The 19,460-nt window shown below is 57.5% G+C and overlaps 8 protein-coding genes across 8 annotated transcripts; 4 read left to right on the forward strand and 4 right to left on the reverse strand.

The window, feature by feature from the left end:
- Positions 1 to 305: 305 nt before the first annotated feature.
- Positions 306 to 3,247, reverse strand: DICSQDRAFT_135222 (uncharacterized protein). Its single transcript, XM_007364250.1, has 12 exons — positions 3,132 to 3,247; positions 2,975 to 3,063; positions 2,841 to 2,910; positions 2,692 to 2,773; positions 1,948 to 2,632; positions 1,807 to 1,881; positions 1,721 to 1,734; positions 1,599 to 1,658; positions 1,387 to 1,504; positions 848 to 1,331; positions 695 to 791; positions 306 to 635 (listed from the first exon to the last, which is right to left on the reverse strand). The coding sequence occupies exons 1-10, from the start codon at positions 3,171 to 3,173 to the stop codon at positions 1,220 to 1,222; spliced, it is 1,347 nt and encodes a 448-aa protein (XP_007364312.1). The 5' UTR covers positions 3,174 to 3,247; the 3' UTR covers positions 306 to 635; positions 695 to 791; positions 848 to 1,219.
- Positions 3,248 to 5,697: 2,450 nt separating this feature from the next.
- Positions 5,698 to 7,230, forward strand: DICSQDRAFT_135225 (uncharacterized protein). Its single transcript, XM_007364251.1, has 5 exons — positions 5,698 to 6,164; positions 6,229 to 6,369; positions 6,427 to 6,470; positions 6,581 to 6,650; positions 6,750 to 7,230. The coding sequence occupies exons 1-5, from the start codon at positions 6,045 to 6,047 to the stop codon at positions 6,906 to 6,908; spliced, it is 534 nt and encodes a 177-aa protein (XP_007364313.1). The 5' UTR covers positions 5,698 to 6,044; the 3' UTR covers positions 6,909 to 7,230.
- A 309-nt stretch (positions 7,231 to 7,539) lies between these two features.
- On the reverse strand, positions 7,540 to 8,172 carry DICSQDRAFT_103385 (uncharacterized protein). Its single transcript, XM_007364252.1, has 3 exons — positions 8,046 to 8,172; positions 7,886 to 7,978; positions 7,540 to 7,831 (listed from the first exon to the last, which is right to left on the reverse strand). The coding sequence occupies exons 1-3, from the start codon at positions 8,149 to 8,151 to the stop codon at positions 7,809 to 7,811; spliced, it is 222 nt and encodes a 73-aa protein (XP_007364314.1). The 5' UTR covers positions 8,152 to 8,172; the 3' UTR covers positions 7,540 to 7,808.
- Positions 8,173 to 9,699: 1,527 nt separating this feature from the next.
- DICSQDRAFT_135227 (uncharacterized protein) lies at positions 9,700 to 11,324 on the forward strand. The gene is made up of 3 exons (XM_007364253.1): positions 9,700 to 10,084; positions 10,140 to 10,205; positions 10,265 to 11,324. Exons 1-3 carry the CDS (start codon positions 9,758 to 9,760, stop codon positions 10,700 to 10,702), a joined length of 831 nt encoding a protein of 276 aa, XP_007364315.1. The 5' UTR covers positions 9,700 to 9,757; the 3' UTR covers positions 10,703 to 11,324.
- Positions 11,325 to 11,958: 634 nt separating this feature from the next.
- On the reverse strand, positions 11,959 to 13,324 carry DICSQDRAFT_56917 (uncharacterized protein; the record flags this gene model as incomplete). Its single annotated transcript, XM_007364254.1, has 4 exons — positions 11,959 to 12,089; positions 12,151 to 12,442; positions 12,535 to 12,740; positions 12,832 to 13,324. 4 exons carry the CDS (start codon positions 13,322 to 13,324, stop codon positions 11,959 to 11,961), a joined length of 1,122 nt encoding a protein of 373 aa, XP_007364316.1.
- Positions 13,325 to 13,835: 511 nt separating this feature from the next.
- DICSQDRAFT_57271 (RNA-binding domain-containing protein) lies at positions 13,836 to 15,013 on the reverse strand (the record flags this gene model as incomplete). Its single annotated transcript, XM_007364255.1, has 3 exons — positions 13,836 to 14,724; positions 14,794 to 14,870; positions 14,924 to 15,013. 3 exons carry the CDS (start codon positions 15,011 to 15,013, stop codon positions 13,836 to 13,838), a joined length of 1,056 nt encoding a protein of 351 aa, XP_007364317.1.
- Positions 15,014 to 15,682: 669 nt separating this feature from the next.
- DICSQDRAFT_135230 (uncharacterized protein) lies at positions 15,683 to 17,430 on the forward strand. Its single transcript, XM_007364256.1, has 5 exons — positions 15,683 to 16,222; positions 16,281 to 16,436; positions 16,485 to 16,659; positions 16,717 to 16,942; positions 16,996 to 17,430. The coding sequence occupies exons 1-5, from the start codon at positions 15,774 to 15,776 to the stop codon at positions 17,100 to 17,102; spliced, it is 1,113 nt and encodes a 370-aa protein (XP_007364318.1). The 5' UTR covers positions 15,683 to 15,773; the 3' UTR covers positions 17,103 to 17,430.
- A 248-nt stretch (positions 17,431 to 17,678) lies between these two features.
- Positions 17,679 to 19,442, forward strand: DICSQDRAFT_83777 (uncharacterized protein; the record flags this gene model as incomplete). Its single annotated transcript, XM_007364257.1, has 5 exons — positions 17,679 to 17,837; positions 17,941 to 18,117; positions 18,189 to 18,271; positions 18,437 to 18,561; positions 19,016 to 19,442. The coding sequence occupies 5 exons, from the start codon at positions 17,679 to 17,681 to the stop codon at positions 19,327 to 19,329; spliced, it is 858 nt and encodes a 285-aa protein (XP_007364319.1). The 3' UTR covers positions 19,330 to 19,442.
- Between the last annotated feature and the right edge of the window lie 18 nt (positions 19,443 to 19,460).

Genomic DNA, 19,460 nt, shown 5'->3' on the forward strand with positions numbered 1-19,460 from the left:
AAGGCGAGGGAGGGGTCCGCCCGGAGGAGCCAGCCAAGCTGCAAGTCAGTCTCCTGCTACGCCTCGTCGAGGGAAGTCACGCACGTTCAATGTTCCATGTCCTCTGCGGGGCTGGTAGTGGCTTGGACGCCGCGAGGCGTGGGGTGCAAGGGCAGAGGTGGTAGGTGGACGCTGAAGAGGACGAGTATTGGGAGTCGCGGTCGAGCTGGACAGGATCGGGGCCGTCCTGATTGGCCAGGCAAATTCCGCGCCCGGAGAGGCGTCGAGGTCTCTAGACGCCCGCTATCTCCCCCATAGCGCCCACCTCTGCGTCCGTCTCGTCATCTCCATCTACGGCTACTCACCTCCTCTCCTCACCCGGCTCCTCGCGATTCTCCTAGAAGAGGAAGGATAAAATGCCAACTGCACGCGTTCTGCGGGACATCAAGGCGCGCCATGGCGTGAACGCCAACGAGATCCTCCGTCGCGCGTACCTCTACGTTGCCCGCAACCAGACTCTCCCGCCGCAGGTCCGGTTCCAGGCGCAGCTTCAGCTGAATACCTTCGGACGGTATACGAGGCCGACGACGGTCAAGAACAGGTGTACGGCGACAGGCAAAGGTCGGGGTATCATCAGCGAGTTCGGCCTGTCGCGGGTATGTCTTGCCTGTAAGTAAGCGTATGAATAGAGACTGACGCTGCAATCGCGCTACAGTACCAGTTCCGGTTAAAGGCCCTGGCGAACGAGTTGCCTGGTGTCCACAAAGCCTCATGGTAGAGAGGTTGGGTAATGGGTATATCGTAACAGGCCAGTCAGTATCCTGGCATAATTGCATCCGAAGTCTTCGCTCATATGACCATTTCTCAGACAGCATGTTTGATGCTCTAATGCACCAGAATCCGACCCGTTCTCCCATTTCCCTCAGACACTCAGATAGCATTGAGCCAGCGGACTATCTACAAGATACAAAGCCGAGCAGCCCCGAAAGCAAGCGAAAACTAGTGATGAGAGAGCCGGAGAGAAACATAGTACAGCAGCTCAGGGAGGAGACAGAGGACAAAAAAAGAACACAACTAATAGAACGCGACCTCAGCGAATGTCTATGCGTTCGCCTGAGACCCGTCCGCGTATAAATATGGTACAGGATTTTGCCTTGCCACAGACCGTGGGTTAACAGCGCGATAGTTCGTATCCGCATCTAAGCCAAACGTTATGTCAGTCACGTACTTCTTGCTAGCGCTACACTTGGTTTGGTGGCTCCGTCGAGTATTCTCCGACATGCAGTTCGGGATCGCCTCGCTCGCGTCGCCATTTATTCGTGATGTTCAGTGTCGCTGGGTCGACGAGGAATCTGCGGGATAGGTGTAAGATACCGCAATTCACGCGCAGAGGAGCAAGAGGCATACTTGTAGCGTTGCAGCCATGTATCCGATATCTCCCAGTTCTGATGAGCCAGAACGTCGTCTCCATGGATCGTAACAGCGAGACGATAGTCATGCAAGCAATCAACAAGGTTAAACCGCTCTGGAAGGGGTGGTTGTGAGCAACGACAAGGGTGGGAAGGCGCTGTTTCGGGATGGCACGGCGTGAGTTGACAAATTCCGGTGGTGGGACTTACCTCGGAGCAAAATCATACGATCGCGAAGCTCGGGGTGCAGTACCCCGTCAATTACGCTCTCTGTGGTGTCACCGGGCGGCCAAATAAGCATTTGACAAACGTGCTTCTAGCGTAGTTCTCACCGTGTGGGATCGTCCTAGAAGGCCATGTCGAGCGGTAAGAATCACAAGCAAATTACAACTAGTTCGATGACATGATATTGAATCACCTCTGAACCAGTGTTGGTCGGAGCGACGACGGAAGACAGTAATTGTTATTGCGTTTCCAGTTGTCCAGATGGTAGCTGTAAAATGAGATGCCGAATCATCAGCGTCAAGTGACAATATAAATCGTCTCCGGCGTCGCGCACTGGATGAGCTTATAAGCGTCCAACTTCTTGGGGTCTATTTCTTCATCATCATTCTGCCCTTGCCGTGGAGACGGTTGAGCAGCCGACGACGTCCTGGAGGGTGCCGTCATCGATGCCATACTACTGTTGTTGACAGCGGACATCGTCGACATTGGGTCGTTGGACATCGACAAACCATAGCTGGACTGGAAGGACATTGACATTCCCCCACTAGGCGGAGAGCCGTACTGGCCGGAATGGTTGACGGGCGAAGAAGAGGGTGGTACGAACATCGGAGAAGCATTTGAAGGACCGCGCCCATAGTCGGTGGTATAGAGACCATTGGGACCCATGGATGACGCAGCAGGATTGAGGGGGACGAGGAGGGGGAAATTGTCACTGGATCGCGAGGCGTCACCATTGGTGTCAGGACGGGCCCTCTTGGGTCGCAGACCATACGGATCGCTATCGTCCGCTGGACGTTTTCCAGCCCCTGAACCAGAAGGCCCCGCGGTGGTTTCAGACTTGTCCCGCTTATGACGTTGGTAGCTCTCCCAAGCAGTGTCCGTCTCGGCCTTGTTGATGAGATCGTTATACTCGGCGAGCTCCCAGCCGACTTTGGCGAGGATGCCGCCTGTGCCCTCGCCGATGAACGAGCTGAGGCTTTTGAGGAGACCACGTAACACCTGATTCTCATGCATGAGGTCTCGGGTTACGACCGTTAATGTCGGTGGCCCCTCGTTCCATAGCACAACTGACTCGTACCTTTTAGCACCTTCCTCAGCTGCGACAGAGCCTCATCCTTCCCACCCGAGAGTATCTCAACACTGGCCTCGAGATCACGTATCTGCGCAGCCGTATGTAAGCAACAATACGTTCTTCGAGATACTAAAACAAAACGAGGGGAGACTCACGCGCTGTTGTTTACGCAGGCGAAACTCCCTTTGGGCTATACGATTCTGATCACGCCTTGCTGCCTGCGAGCTGGACAGCAAGGCACGCGGACCGTGAGCGTGTCAGCATGCTGAGGAAAAACAGATGATCGTACTTTGGGTTTTTCTTCCTTCCGGGCTTTCCGACGGCAGGAGTCGACGCGCTGTTGTCGTTCGTGTCGGCCGGGGATGGCGCTTCGTCAGTCTACGCCCATATACGCACCCACTTGATCAGCCCGCCGCTACATCGTCCGTGTACTCTCCCACACGCACCTCAATGTCCTGGGAGACGCTGCGGTCGCGTTCGTCAGGCATGGAAAAAGCAGCACAGATGTAATACGCGTGACAAAGCTCTGCGGGACGAACTGGGGCCGATGAGCCGGGGCGAGGGCGGGGTGCGAGGCGGGGAGAGCAGAGGGGATGTTGAAGCCGCTGCTTTCTAACACTCTGCCGCCGACGCGCACGGTCTCGGCGTCGCACATGCCGGTATTCCGTACTATAAGCGCGCGCACGTGCCCGCATCAGGCCGACGACCGCACAGTCACGGCCGCCGACAAGTCAGCCCAGCGTCGACGTCCACCGCCCGTCCGAGCCTCGCGTATCACCTACTTTACTCCATACATTGTTCCAACATGTCCTCGAACCTCCACCGTCTGTCTTCAGCTCCTTTGGTCGGGCATATGGCAAGGTAGCATCTCGTTAACACTCTTGCTCGTCCGACCTCGACTTCTCTAGCGCAAATTCACCCCCGATGGCCGCCAGATCGCCATTCTATTCCCGCGGTCATGTCGAGTTCTTTTTGACAATGTCTGTACCCAGGTGCTTTGTTCTAGCTCGGTCCTGAACTCCCCTCTATCTTCCTCGGCCCATCCGCTCATTCTCTCTCAAACCCTCTTGAGCGATGCGCTGGCCATCATTACGTCGTCCTGAGCTTTGCTGGACGCGGCGGCGCGCCTCGAGCATGCTGCGCTGCTCATTTCCGCCGACCTGGTTGGCTATCCATTCAATGCGAGTCCCGGTCGTCGCGTGCGACGAACATGAGGTTCCCATGCCCTGTCCACTGGCTCGCTTCTGCTGCTTCTACTTCATGTTATCTCCGAACCTCAACTCTCGCTTATCCCGGGTTCGGCGAACATCTGCCACATAGCGGAATACTAGGATCGTGACATGTCGTCAGGGTTCAGAGGACGACCGGTGAATGTGGCACAAGCGATGTCAATAGCAGCAGCCCATGTCGCTGGAACGAGCCACACCTCACGCACATGCCCGCACGTATGGAGGAATGTTTTTACTAAGAGCACACAACAGTCTGCGATACCGTAATCAAGTCTTCGCACGTTTCTCAGGTGTTTACGTCCGCATTTGCAATCCCTCTTCATTGGTCTCGGGAGAAGGAAAGAAAACGAGCTCCGGCCGGTCGGTATTCAGCACCCACATACCCTGGTTCTCTTTCCAATTCCTTGAGCGATGTGCATCGACCGGGAACTTGGCTGGCGTCAGAACCACCTCGCCGACTCTTGCTGCGTCGCTTTCGGCTTGAAGAGCTGTCACTGTGTTGCAGATGAATGTCTCTGATGAAAGGTACGTGCTGAAGCGTTGCTTGTCAGCTATTCAACGTGATGGTTGTCTCGTGAGTTTTCATGAGATCCCTAGTAATTCATGTGGGCATCAAGGCTCTCCTTTATTGCAGCTACACACGAAAGCGTGAATCATCTGGTCGAATATTCGTGCAAAGCCACCGTTTCTCTGCCATTTTGAGCTGCGTGTCCGCTCCCGGTGGGGTTTAGTCGCGAACGGCAGAGACCGGCAGACAGCGAAACTTCCAGCCGGTTGACCGCAGGAAAATGAATTCGAAGGTCATTTTATTGATTATATGCGGTACCACGATTGCTTCGTACTACGCCCACACACATCACACAGCGTGTTTCTCTGACGGTAACTTCCTCGTCATCCAAGCGACAAAGATGAACTCTTCTTGACTTCTGATGCTTCCTTTCGGATTTCCATGTATATATACTTTTCCAGCCTCCTCTCGCATTATGTACGTGGGCGCCATGGGAGGGTAATGCGGCGTCTGACCTAGGTCGCTCCTGCCGTCTTCATGCGGGGCACCCGTGTGGTCTCCGAAGACCATGCGGATCTCATATTGTTGCCCGGGTGCTTCGCGAAGAAGGCTCGCTGAGACCGGGGGCGATGCACATGGGAAGCCATGCCGGGTGCCCAGGCGATTTCTGGGCAACCCCAACGCTCGATCACGCGCGATCCATGGCGGCAGAGCGCTGTCGGACGCGTCTGGAAATTGGAGGGGCAGGTGCAGACGAAACCGACAATGTGGCATGGGTCGGTGTGTGTAAGTATGATGGCGTCGGGGCCTTATCGATGTTGCTAACGTGCTCGCGATGGCGGACTGGAAATGGATAATCGCTTTCCATACGTGTTCGTTGATGCAATTGCGCTCATATCGGATAGAATGGAGAGGACGACAGGAGAAATGCCCTGGACTGAGGCCCCGGCGAATAGAGACGATCCCTGGGAGGAGTTTGCGGGCCATGGCAGTGGTGGCAGCGCTCCTTCCTGCCGACCCTGGACTTCTCGCTGTGTGTCCGGCGAGGAGCCGTATCGGTGGCAGTATGCACCGTCCAAACCCTCACGCCCTACGCTCACTTCCGACCACCGACGTCATATCGTATGTCAGGCGTGCAGCTGGCAGCTGCTAACTCGCAGGAGTCGGATCTCGGGAACGGCCTGGGGCTGTCGGGCATCTCCTGCTACGCTCGGTAATCCACCACGCGATTTAAACTCTCTGCGCAAGGGCCGTGTGGCATTGCAGTTGCAACTTAGTTAGGCTGATAGGGCTAATCAGATCGACAGCGATCGTCCGGCCAGATGGCCACAGTGTCCTGGCTGAAAGATAGATACATCGCGAGGCCAGCCCGCGACCGGAGCTGCCGGTCTGTGACGTCCAACTGGACGGGGAGGAGCCCATGACTGGACAGGCAACGGATTCCGGAACGCGGCAGCTGGTCGTGCACCTCCGCTCCAGGAGACATAAAGCAAAGCAACTAGACCCTGTCCCCCATTCCGGACGGGCCCCCACCTCGGTCTTTCCTCTTCCCCCCGTGCTGTCGACGCCGCCGCCACTCCGCTTGTTCCTTCTACCTTTGCGCCCCGCCGTCGATCGTCGCCATGTCCACCGCCGATCTCGTCCTTAACTTTCAGCTCTCTAGCAACCCGAACGCCGACCCGCGTACTCTGCAGGTAGTACAAGTTGTCGATGAATCGCAGAACACGACAGCGCTATACAAGGTTGGTCTACTCACCGTTTCTGACGGCTATTCGCTACCGACGACGCTTACCTACGCTCTCCTAGTTTCACCATCCTAACACGGGTCTAACCACTGGCGTTACGTCGATACAAAGAATAAACGTCGAGACGCAAGTGTGGGAGAATGCGGGACAGATAGAATGGACTTCCAACACCAGCGGGGCAGTATATTTCGGCGTCGAGAGGGTACAGTAGTACTGCTGCTATCCGGCTGGAACTTCGGCTGAACTTCTCGTCCGCCAGGTCTCAATACGCGAACTGCGAAAACCGAAGAAATCGTCCAGCAAGTGAGTGAAAAACCTCCCCTCCGAGGTAAAGCCCTGCGCACTCACCCAATACAATCCGGCATCGTGCCGACGCGCTGCTGCCTCGCCCCACCCGTGTGCATGCGTCGCAGGTCACGCAGGTTCAAGGTGAACAACGCCGAATACAAGTGGAAGCTCGCCGAGAACGGTACGGACATGATTGTGAGTCGGCATCGCGTCACGTCCAGCGGTGGCCCCTGCGCCCCCTTTCACCCCCTGGCCGCGCCCGGATCTCTTCGTTAACCTCCGGCCGTCTTCTAGTGCGTCAGCGACAACCTGGGCAATCGCGGGAAGCAGATCGCGCTGTGGACGCAGGACACGCTCACCCTGCGCGTCGCGGAGCGTGCCGAGGGCTTCCTGGACCGGGTGGTTGTGACGTGCTTCCTTCACCTCTGGTTCAGGCGCTACAACATCTGGTAGCGTCAGTCGAGAGCCAGATTGGCAGCAGATCCCGGGCCCCGGACGCAGATCTTCTCCCCAGGGGAATCGCGGGGCCAGCTGATAGGGATCCCCAGCTGCTTTGTCCGTCCGTGACGTTGCTTCGGAGGTATCGCCGGCAGTGGGAAGGCGGAGGGAGGGGGAAGAGGGGGAGACGCTACATGCGGACTGATAGCGAATTGTGTTCGAGATTGGTCAGCTGCTCACAGTGCTGTTAGTCAATGCTTGCTTTGCTCGCGATGTTCTCTTATTGTTACCGCTTTCGTCGTAGTGCCTGACGTAGAGTACGCATGACCCGGTCTAATATTTTGTACGACACTCATGAGCTTCTGTACGTGAAGATTGGTTTCAAAAATTTCCAAGTGTAGGATGCGGGACGCCACCTGGTGTTGTCATCTAGCGCGCGTGCACGTCGTAAGTACAGTGGCCAGTCTAGCACGGTGACGGGACTGAGGCAGAATCTCAGAGCGACCTCCCTTCAGACGTTGATGGTGTCGGACCGGTTTTCCATGGCATTGACAGTCCGCGCAACATGGCCGCCGAACGCGTCCCAAGCAACGGAGGGGGACGTACCGGCACAAAGCACTTTGCAAGCCGCTCTCGCGTCACATGCGGGGAAGCGACGGAACTAGATGGATGTCATTGCCGTGATAGTATACATGTGAAGAGTCGGGGTGTTAACATTGCGCGACGGACGCGCGGAGTAGCACCCGTTGTATTCGGCATGCCGGAGCGAGGGGTGCCAATGCGATAGCAAACAACACCGACACGGGATGCTGATGATGACGTGTATGGGAGCGAGAAAAGTGTATCCGGAAGACCACCAAGCCCGAGGAGGACGAGAACAACAAGCAGGGAGATGCAGTGCGGCGGCGTGTCATGTCATCGCGCTTCGAACTGAACCACTGCAACGTTCGTCAGCGTCAAACAGCAGATGCAAGCGAGACACGGATACGCACTCCTTGTTGTTCTCTTCTTGTACATGATACGATGACCGCACTGCCTGCAACGGATGGGCTCGCGAGGCCGAATCTCGTTCGACGCGCCGCAGTCTCCAGGTAAAGAAGATGCGAGATGAACATCGTCAAGCGCAAATTTCCAAGCAGACCGCTCACTCACCTGCACACAAGTACGACATCTCCTGCCGCTGCTGGGGCATGAACGACTGCCCGGGATTACCGCCGTAGCCACCGTTGCCGTAGTTGTTGCCTTGCTGCGAGCTCATGTGGGAAGAGGTGGTGGCAAGACGCAAGACTGGTTGATGGGTAGCGAGGACGCTGGTACGTAAACGGCGTTTCTCCAAAAAAGGAAAGTGCTGTCTCTGTTCATTGCGAGCGTTCATGCTGACATCGTTACCCATGACAATCCTGTCATGTATTGTGCCTCTTTCCACCTACGATTATCCACTGAAATCTGTCTGAATGCAGTGACTGGACTTCTATGCCATCGCCCAGTAGCCAGCTGGTTTGTGTGAGCTTGTTTGGCTACACATGCATGGCTACACATGCATGGCTACACATGCATGACCAAACTTCGGTTCTGGCTCGAGCACGCGCCCGAAGACCATGGCAAGGCACCGAGGCGCGCCAGGAAGGCGCTGTATGAATTCGGGAAGCACATTCAGCTGCTGTGCCTTGCATCGGCGTGCCTCGCCACTTTATTGCTAGCATAGCAACGCTCGAATGTTATGCACATTCCAGCACATCCCTCGCGTTCTGCTGCTGCGCACATTGTACGTTACGGTCCCCTAATCGTTGCGAAGCCACTGCGGAGCGTTTGAGGCAAGCTATTACAAAGAAGACAAAACATGGGTACAGGTCAATAGAACAATCGTTGTGATGACCTTGCAATGTTGCGAGGCGTCTCTGACATGAACATTTATGAAAAACACCACGGCCAGGCTTCGCAGCTAGCATGTCGTATCTCTCGGATAGCTGTTGGGCCAGGTGTCATCTAAATGGACATCTCCACGATATCATTCGTGTCTCCCTGCCGCATCATGTCGGCGACGATGCATCTGTTCGGAATCGCGCGCGACGTGGCGGACACCGTTCGCTGCTACGCAATCAGCCAGTGGAGCCGGAACGGTTGGCGAAGAGCATTTTTGTGGCGGCAGATGGAGTAAGCAAGAAGTTTCCTGGAGAGCCCTCCTGAGTGCTCCCGGCGAGGTGGCGTCGTCACGACGAAATGGACGAAGCAAGGTACCGTACAATGCCTGCTCTCCCGGCCAAGCTAAGTACCGCGGCCCGCGTTCCGTTGTCATCGTATCGCTGTACTCGCATCCATCAGAATGTGCGTGGGCGGCCGACGCTGCGGAAGACAATAGGCTGTAGTGAGGGTGCCTGCAGTAGCTGACTCGTGCAGCCCAAACCAGGATGGCGCGACGGGACACGGCGCTTGGTACGGTGACGCGCAAGGCCGCCCGCCGTCGACGTCGCGCGGTGGGTGTTTGTCGAGACAAGATTAATAGCGGAGAAAGGTGTGAGGGGGATTGATCGTTGCGGGCCTCGGGGAGAGTCGAAGGGCGGGCGGTGGCAACTGGGATGTCGACGGATTGATGGTGCTGGGCGGAGGCGGTGTGAGGATCGATGTGTGCATCTGGTCGTCACTGGTCCATCTTGTATCTACGCCCGTATCCTCCGCGGTTCCATGACATCTCCTGTGTCTCCTCCTGCGCGATCATGGCAACCACTTTCTCTCGCCTCGTTTCCAAGGCGGCAGACCATTATAACATGCCCCTCGCCATCCGCCTATTGTTCAAGGTTGTCCCCAACCGGCTTCCTCTCCTTGTCTGAACGCTTGTCGCCTCTCCCTCTTGCCCTTCCTCCACCATGACCGCACTTCCTTCCTTCGTAGAGCTCATGGCCTCCCTTGGTCTCGGTGGCCCCGAGGACGCTCTTGAATCCACCAAGCTCTCCGTCCGCCATTCCCGTTCATCTTCTCATTCCTCGACCGCTTCCGCATTATCTGCCGCATCTTCAAGCAATGTAACATCAGCCACCAGCAATATTTATTCCCTTCAACAGCGTCAGCTTCAGCACAAGCAGTCTTCCCCTTCCATTGTCGTCTCCTCCCACGAGGGTTCACCGGAGAGAGACTTGCCCCAGGACTTCCGTCGCTCCCGGGCCACCACCAGATATTCACCGTATGGTTCAATCGTGAGTCCGCTCACATTACGCAAGGCTGGTACAGCAAATTCTTATGCAAAAACAGAGCCATTCGAGGAAGGCAAGCATGCCTATTCTCAACGCCGAACGGACACTTGAACGTCCCGCTCGAGTGAGTGCACTCGCTTTCTATTCATGCATGTTGCGTCCTTGTCTAATTAACTCACCCAGGCCCTCTCAACTTCTCCTCGCCTGTCGCCAATCAGCGCGTCCTTCCGTGGGCGCCGCTCGCGTCGACCAGATAACCTCAACCTCTCCGATGCCGACCTGATGGGCTATACCCCCATCTCTTCTTACTTGCGGCGGAAGACGCCGCAGAACTCTCCGACGTCACCGACCTTTGCGCGGGATCGTGGTACCGCGGTGTCACACCCGCTCACCATTCCCGCTCTCCCCACCCTCCTCTCGCCTGCTTCCTTCGCGACGCAATCATCCGACAGTGAAGAAGACGAGATGGACGCAATTCCTGACCCCGGATTCAAGCTCTGTCAGCCACCGCATATCAGCAGCGCGAGCCCACCCTGGCAGTCGCGTTATTGCGAACCTGCTGTGTCACCTCGCATTACCATCTGCGCGCCCCTTTCACCGGAGATCGCGCCTGTTGCATAGAGTGCGCCAACGACCCCTTCCTTCCATCCCGTCGCTGCACTATTGCGCTCTCTCAAGCTACGACGCCGGTGCCTAGCCCACCTACTGGACCCACCCGGCTTCCTCTTATCCCCGCCACCCTTACACGGACCCGACACCCCTGCCTCTCACCACATTAAAATTGTATCGTATAATTTGTACGATAGAACCCCAGGGGTCGTGCGGCTTCCTCGTGCCTCTTAGTAGTTACCGGTCACCATTCGTCTTCGTGCATTGGACACTGGTTACTTATTGGCTGCCTCGTTCCCGCCCTTCCGGGCTCCTCGGACACTCCTTTCCTTCCCACCGTCACTCCTTCCCGCGCGCACCGCAGTCATTACTCCGCATCACCCGCCTTGCGCATTGCCATCGTCGTCGTTGCGATCGTTCGCTTGCACTCCCACTCCCACTCGCCCACCACATGGCATCCCACCTCACACTCGCTTCGCTATCACCTGTACCGCTTTCGTTGCTGATCTCGAGTATACCTTGATCGCCCGCGCTAATCGCCTCTCGCCTGGGCCCTCGCCCGGTCATTCCGTAGTACATACTTTGTCTTGGTACTTACTACAACCCATCGTGGCGCGCACACAGCCTACCCCCGCGTCGTCGCGTTGCATCCCGCTTCTTGCGGCGGCGCGGTCGCATCTCGAGTTCGCGATCCGCATCGATATCAGGGCATCCCATGCCCGACCATCCGTACGTGTCTGGCCCCACACGCTAGTCGTATTTCCTGGCATATAGAATTGTTATCGTGAACATGCCGTCTTGCGATCGGCAAGCCTCTGCGCAGGACATGAGCGGTGAGCTCCCGCTAGGCCCCTTTGCGCTCCGCCATCAAACCCGTAGCTTGAATGCCCTGTTCAGCGCTGTCAGCTCCGCTGAATTGCTTTGCTGTGAGATCTGAGAGCATCGCGTCTGTGTAAAGAGATGTGCAACTATGAACTGTTGGGTGTGTTGAGAATCGGATGAAGAAGCGTGCATTGCGAGAGATGGAGATGGCGTCAGTCGTTGCTATTCTGCTAATCTGCTACAGCTCCATTTCCAATGCGTAAAAATAGTACATAGCAGCATACACACTCACCCATACACACTCAACAAACGTACGATCGTTCTGCCAAAGACCGACGTCCCACCGGCACCACATCACCAACGAAACCGGGGGAGGTATGTTACTTGTAGACACGTCCGGAGCGGTGAGAAGCGCGGAGAAGCGCGATGAGACGAGAGATATCGGCTCAGTCGTGCGCATCTTCATCTTCGCCTGGACAGTTGTTCTCCATGTCCTCCACGTTCTCGTACTGGGTACCGCACCAGAAGCAGTACGAGTACTTCCGGCGGAGATAGTCCAGCACTAGCGTGAGGCGGTCTTGCGTCTGTGATACACCGCTTCAGTAACCCAATGGCGCCCTAGAACGAGAGAGAAAAACCTGCCCCGAGGCGCAGGAACTGAACGGCTTCCTGGAGCTCCTCCTCAGAGTACGGCTCCTTGCGGAGCTCTGATTTCTCGATACCACTTTCCCCTTCCTTGTCCAGGTCTTCCAGCGTAGTCTTGAGGGGACGCAACGCGTCCGCCTGCATCTTGGCACGTAATCGACCCTCGATTGAATGTCCCGCTTGTCGTTGCTGTATCGATGTGACCAACGCAGGATCGTCTAGCGCGTCCAGTAGGCCTTCCGGGAACGTCTCCGGGCTCTCAGGGTTCAACCACAGCACATTGAACTATGCATGCAAGACAGAGTTAGTGCGTGCCAAGGATCGGACTATCCACAGAGCAGATGAATCGCCGTCGAAGACCCTGGAGACAGACGTACCTGAATACCAGCCTTCTCATCCAAAGTCGCGCACGTCCGCTGCGCGGGGTGCAGCCTCCCTGCAGCGCGCCGCTCCTCGTACTCTTGCCGCGCGCGGTCGCGGAACGACACATGCGTGCGCTCCTCCGCCATCTTGGCCATCTTGGCGAGTCGTTCGGGGGCGGTCGGCGACCTCGCCCGTTTGCCCAGCCCGATGCCCTTCTTCCCTGTGCGTGCGCGCGCGCGAGAGAGACCATGAGTACGATTGAGTTCCAAGCTAGAAGAACAGGGCAACGATCTTCAACGCGGAGCGCGCACCTTGCCATTCGTTAATCGCGAGGGGCACCTTGCGGTGGGACGGGCTCGGCCCAGGGGCAGGGGCCTCCTTCACAACGGCCTCTAGCGCATCGTGCGCGGGGCGCGCACCAATTCCCGCTCGTACAGGCTCCGCCTCCTTCTCCTGCACCCGAGGCAAGTTCCCCGGGATAGCGATCTCCTGGTCCTCCCTGCCCAACGCCTGCCCCGGCTTGAACCCCATCTTCATCATCATCGCGAGGGCCTTGTTCTGCTGGCCGCTCTCCTGCGCCTCCTCCTGCGCACGCTCGAATAGGCTGCGGTTGAGGGCCTCTTCGCGTGCCTCGCGCTCGCGCTCCCTCAGGCTCTTCGTGCGGTTCTGTTCATTCTTCTGGGCGGCGCGCTTTAGTGCCTCCTTGCGTCGCTCGGCGTATGTGGTCGGGGCGGAGGAGGTAGAGGAAGAGGTAGACTCTACAAGAAACTTGTCCGAGAGATAGTCATCTTCTTCATCGGACATGATGAACGATGACAAGAGAGACGTTAAGGTACATGGCAAGGGCGAGTGGGACGGAAAGTCGCGCTATGATGTCAAGCGCGCGGGACGCGACTGCTTCACGGGCGCTTTGCCGCAGGAACGTGAGACCGCCCAGGTGGAAACCCATCCTCTCTTGCACACATCGACGAAAGATCCCGGCAAAACGTCACAAAGCCATCCCATTAGTCGTGAAATACATGAGATCGTGCATTTGAAAGGGTTTTTTTGTGTATAGGATATGAGCAAAGTCGCTGCTTGACGAAGCGACGACGCAAGTTGACGAACGAAAAAAACGGCACCAGACCGCTGGAGGAACACAATGGGTAACGTAGCGGAAAGAGCGATACCCAGCATATAATATGGTCGATCAGAACGGGAAGCGGGGAGTGGTGTGCATGTAGTGATGAACGGATTCACGGGTAACGTCGGTATTCTGCAGCGAGAGCGAACGCAGGAACCATCAGGTGGAATCCTCATACGTGATCAGCGAAACTTAGGCGGCCGCAGCGGGGGCATCCTCGGCCGCCGCCTCCACTTTCTCCTCCGCCTTGGCCTCGCTCTCCTCCCCGGCCTCGTCGTTGACGGGGTTCACCGCGACCTTGACCGCGATGGCCCGGCCACCGACCTCCTTGCCCTGGAGAGCCTCGATAGCCTTCTTCTGCTGCTCCTCGTCGCCAACGTCGACGAAACCATAGCCCTTGCTCTTGCGGGGCTTTCCCCAGCGGCGGCGCACAATCCGCGCGGACTTCACTTCAATGCCTGCTTCGGTGAAGAGCGCGGAAAGACCGGCATCATCGATGTTGAAGCCGAGGTTAGCCACGAATAGCACGGTCTTCGACGGCTCGCCGGCGGGATCCTCCCCAGCCGGGCGAGGGGGACGAGGGGTACGAGGCTTGCGCTGCTTAGGCTTCTTCTCCGCAGCCTCAGCAGGCTCGCCATTAGCAGGCGCCTCACTGGAAGCCTTGCTCTTAGGCTTGCGCTGAAACGAAGACCGCAGTTTGGTTTCAGTGCGTGTATGCGCGATGCGGGCACTTACAGTCTTCTTCTTCTTCTTGGGCTTGGCCGCGTCGCCGGAAGCGGGCGCAGCACCATCCTCCTTTGAGGCGTCGGCAGAGGCCTCGCCGTTCGCCTCGGCCTCGCTGACCTCTCCAGGGACGGACTTGCTGCCACGGCGTCCAGTCCTCCTCTTGACGCGCTTCTGCTTCTTCTCTTTGTCCTTCTGATCGGCAGGCTTGGCAACCTCAACGATCACGGTGCGGCCGTCGAGCTCCTTCTTGTCGAGCAGCTCGACGGCCTTCTGAGCAGCCTCCGCGGTGGTGAACGAGACGAAGCCGTAGCCTGCGGAACGGTTGCCGCCGCGCATGATGACCTGAGCAGACAGACTGGGAGTGGCGCGTGAGCATGGGTGGCGAGGCACACGAACAACGGTGGGAGCTGCGGCGCTGACTCACACGTCGCTCTGGACAGGCGCGAAGAACGCCTTCAGCCCTTCATCCGTGGTAGAGTACGCAAGGTTGCCGGCGAAGACCTGGGGTGAGGGGTAAGGGGCGCCCGCCACGTCAGAGATGGATGGGAGCGCACCTTGAAGCCGGGAGTCTCCTCGACGACCGACTCTTGCGCAGCCGGAGACACGCCGTTCTCGGTGACAGGGGCGGCGGGGGCGTCAGACATTTTGAGAGGAATGGACTGGTGGGTTTTTCGTGTGGATGAACTCGTTGAACCGGTTTCTTCGTGTCAAACTTGGGGGTTGAGAAGAAAGCGGGAGCGCGAGGAGATGGCTTGTTTTGATACGTTCTGGCAAACTCCGCTCATAGCCTATTACGTCGCCATGACTGCTCATCAATAGTCCAGACTGTCCCCAGGCGGTGCGAAACGCTGCAAAACATCACATCCGCTGCCGTTGCTTTGGTCGACGGGCGTGCATCGTGTTTTACACGCTTTCCTAGCTCGCTCTACGAACGCGGGGGACGATGGAGGGCGGACTCTGGGCGTCTATATTGTGATCGCTCGTGATGCCGCTTCTAGACTACATAAGTAGTGCACATCCCTCGTCGAGAAGGTGATGATTAGCCGGGTGGGCAAACGCTGTGGCTGATCTGAAGGCTGATCTGCATGTGGGCCGGTCTGATAGAGACGCGACGGTGAGGATGGGCCGCCTGCGGCACTGGCGCTGCCCTTGGCAGGCAGTCGATGTGCGCAGGAGAGCGTGCCGTGACTGCAGGGATGCGGCGCCGGGGGCTCATGGGTCCGTGCGGCCCTTGGCGGCTTATGTAACCGTCGCTGGTGACGACCGTTTTCTTCTCTCGCTGCCGGCGTTGTTTCGCACCTCTTCCTCGTCCACCTCGGTCTCCCTCGACTCTCTCCCCCCAGGGCCCGCACACTCTTTTCACGTCCCCCGTTCCTTTCCCCTGCGCCCACTCTTTTGCGCATAATGTCTAAGCTCCTCAACCTCGTCGCCCTGTCCTCGCTCGCCGTCTTGGCAGTCACCTTTGGCCCTGCGTCTACCAACGCTCTTTCTACCGGCCATGCCCACGTAAACCGTCACTTTGAGCACGGTGCTATCGCCAAGAAAAAGCGCGACACGAGCAAGCGTTGCAAGGCCCGCCCTTCCACTTCGAGCAGTTCCGTCAAGCCTACCTCTACTACCAAGGCTGCTCCGACTACTACCTCTGCTGCCTCCCAGGCCCCTTCCACCAAGCCCGCTACCAAGACGACCTCCTCGAAGTCATCTTCTTCCACTGGTCAGTCCGGTGGCTCCAGCGGCGGTGCTGCTCATCCTGCTTCTGGCAAGTTCGGCCAGACGGGCTCCAAGATCTGTGCTGCCTGGGGTGATGGCAACGACGCATCTATCTCCAAGTTCAAGACCGACCACGTCGTCGGGTGTGTAGTGGGGCATGCTTGCGTCTATTGAACCGATTGGCTAACCTAGACTCTGTAGCATCTACACTTGGGGTGTTGACAAGCCTTCCCAGGCTGATGCGCTTGGCTACGACTTCTGGCCGATGCTCTGGGGTAGTTCCGAGGACAAGATCGATGCCTTTGAGAAGGCCATGCAGACTCCTAACCTTGGCACCATTGTCCTTGGATTCAACGAGTGGGTATCTCATGTCGTATACCTGAGTGTACTCTGACATCGCTTCAGGCCCAACGAGCAGGGTCAGTCCAACATGGACCCCCAGACCGCTGCGTCGCTCTGGAAGCAGCACATTGAGCCGAAGCGCAACCAGGGCTATAAGCTTTGTTCTCCCGCTATGTCCTCCCGCCCGAACGGTCAGCAATGGATGGCAGACTTCATGAAGGCTTGTGACGGTTGCCACGTGAGTTCCTCTCGGTTTCCTTCAACTGGCTGTAATTAATCCTGCTCCTCTTCTCAGGTCGACTACCAGTGCCTCCATTGGTACGACACCAGTTTCGACAAGCTCAAGACCTACCTCACGGACTACCATAACCAACTCGGCCTGCCTATCCTGCTCACGGAGTTTGCTGATCAGAACTTCAACGGCGGTCCTCAGGCCAACTCCGACTCGATCTTCTCATTCATGAACGACGCTCTCAAGTTCTTTGACGAGACCGACTGGATCCTCGCTGCTTGCCCCTTCGGTGCGTGGTCGGTGCTCCTTTGTTCCGTGTCTCGCGTACTGACGTTGTCCTAGGTATCATGCACGATCTCCAGGGCGTTAACACGCTCAACCTCCTCCAAGCCTCGGACGGCAGCCCCACTGATCTCGGTTACATGGTCATCAACGACTCGTGGAACTAAACTGGCTGCGGGCAGGCTTTCGGTGGTGGCAACTGCGATTATCATGGTGCCGAACATACCCACCTCAGAGTCCTTATTACCGCCCATGCATATACCCCTACTTTCTCGCCTGTGGGCTTATGGGCCCCTGGATAGGTGTTGACGTGTTAGTCTTGTGGAGCTGTTGTGTCGGGTTTCGCGACGCTCTGAGTTTGTGGATGCTGCTGTGCATGCAGATTTGTCACCTATCAGTCTTGTTATCTGACCCTAGCATTTACAATTTCTGTGTTGTGATGTTCTGTGCCTCTCCCTCAAGCATCGTACCGAATGAATACATATTGTATCATTCAAACGTGTTCGTCAAGGCTTGCGCGATGCAAGCTGTGTGTTTCTGGCTAGTATATCGCAGGCAGTACGTACAAGTGGGATACGCTATCGGCCGAAGGAGGGTCGGCTGGGGACCGGGGTCCCATGCTCTACATCGTCCGTCGGCGTCCTGTCGTGAACAGTTCTTACCATCGCCTTGCGTACTTCCATTTCCACCTCCACCTCCACCTCGGCCCAACACATCGGCAGTCTTACAACGGAAAGTTCACAATGGTCAAGCATTTGCCGCCCACGGTCAAGCAGCTCTTAACCCTCCGCAACCCACAACCTCGCGCCGCGCCACAATCATCGAGGTTGAATGCTGTTCTTACTACAACCTACCAGGACGCCAAAGCCAAGAAAGCGGAGAAGGGCTGGTTAACTCTCGCTGTGCGTGCGGACCGTGCTCTACCCTCGCTCTCGTCGCTGATGTCCTCACCGACGGTTGTACATTGTCGCACGCGCTTTGCCCACCTCGCCCTCACATTCACAGACTTGTACCCTTCTCACTGCAAACGCACCCCCTGCTATAGGCCATCTCTACCGCTTCGCGACGCGGGACGAGCCGGACAACGCTTCCTCGCGGCGAGGCCTGCCGGAGGCTTTGGACAAGGCCGCACTCATGCGCGAGTCCGCGCTGAAGAGCTGCATCTTCGTGGGCGTACCTCGCGTGAGTCTCCGACTCCCCAATGCGGCCGTCGTCGACGCCCACTGAGCTTCTTGCTACGCAAATCGCTCCAGACCATCCTGTCCCTTGCGAATCTCCACGAAGCCATCGAAGACGACGTCAAGGCCGGCCTTCGGAAGGCTCCCTCGCCTAAAAGGTGCGCTGCCGCATCCGGTGCCGCTCTTCGCGTCGCACTGGGCTCATTGGTCGCGCCTTCATGTACGGTTCGAATTCGGACCAACCGCATGGAATGAACGTCCGTTGCGGTGCTGACCCGCTGCGCTGGAACCTCCGTGAACCGCGGCGACCGTCATAACTTCAGGGCGGCGACTCCCGAGAACGTCGAGACCATCGTTGCGCGGGGTCGGGGCCTCTGGGCCACCATCTACGAGCCGCATGCGGAGAAATTGTACAACAAGCTGGGCGGGTACCATCCCGATTTCATTGGTGAGTCTCCAGACTAGGTTTAGACCCCTCGAGGGCCCCCCTTTCCGTTTTTGTCCTTGACAACAACAGGCCCGCAGCGCGATTGGGCCGCGAGCTAGCCTCATACCGCCCTTACGAGGCGGCTTATTGTAATGAGGGCCAGGCATAATGTGGGATATCCGTCCCCCTGGGTCCGGGTACCTGCACGCCCCGCACTGTGTCTAGGACGGTCATCGACGCTAGGAGGGGCGTTCTTTACCGTACGAGTGGGTGGGACCCCGCGTTCTCCTTTGTTCACGGTTCGCGGGTAGGCCCATGGGGCTGCTGTCGACGCCGATTGCTAATCACGTCGAACCTCCCGGCGATCGTCCATCTCCCATCGCCCGTCGTCGTCGATTAGCTCTCTTTTGTCCCGCTCTCTTGTCGTCGTTGCGGTCGTTCCAGGCAATTGTTCTCATACCCTTGTTCTCGAAAGAGTTCATCATACAGGCTTACGGCACCGTCCTCGCCCCGCTCCCCGGCGGAGATGCTGAGCAGGGCAACCTCAGCCGCGCCCTGGGTTCGGTCGTCGGAACCGCATGCCTGAGAGCGGAAGGAGGGGTCGGGCCGCAACTTGTGAGCCACGTCTTTGGGCTGCTCAAGGCCCGGCACGTCCAGGGCCTGAGTGCGGAAGATTACTGGCTCGCTTCCGACGAGGGAACGGAATGGGTCGTCCGGACGGTCGACAGCATACTCGATGTCGTCAAGCCGGAGCTGGGCGACGGGACCGCCGCGCAGGCGAAGTTGTGAGCATCTGGATACTGCAGACTTCTAGCTCCCTCGCGGTATGTGCGTGGCTTGCGGCTTACGGTAGATCGCGAGATGAGATGTTGTTATGTCGCTACAAAGGAGCCTCGGAGTCGGCTTAACCGCACCTGTCA

The sequence above is a fragment of the Dichomitus squalens genome, assembly GCF_000275845.1.
Source record: "Dichomitus squalens LYAD-421 SS1 unplaced genomic scaffold DICSQscaffold_8, whole genome shotgun sequence".
Classification (NCBI taxonomy): domain Eukaryota; kingdom Fungi; phylum Basidiomycota; class Agaricomycetes; order Polyporales; family Polyporaceae; genus Dichomitus; species Dichomitus squalens.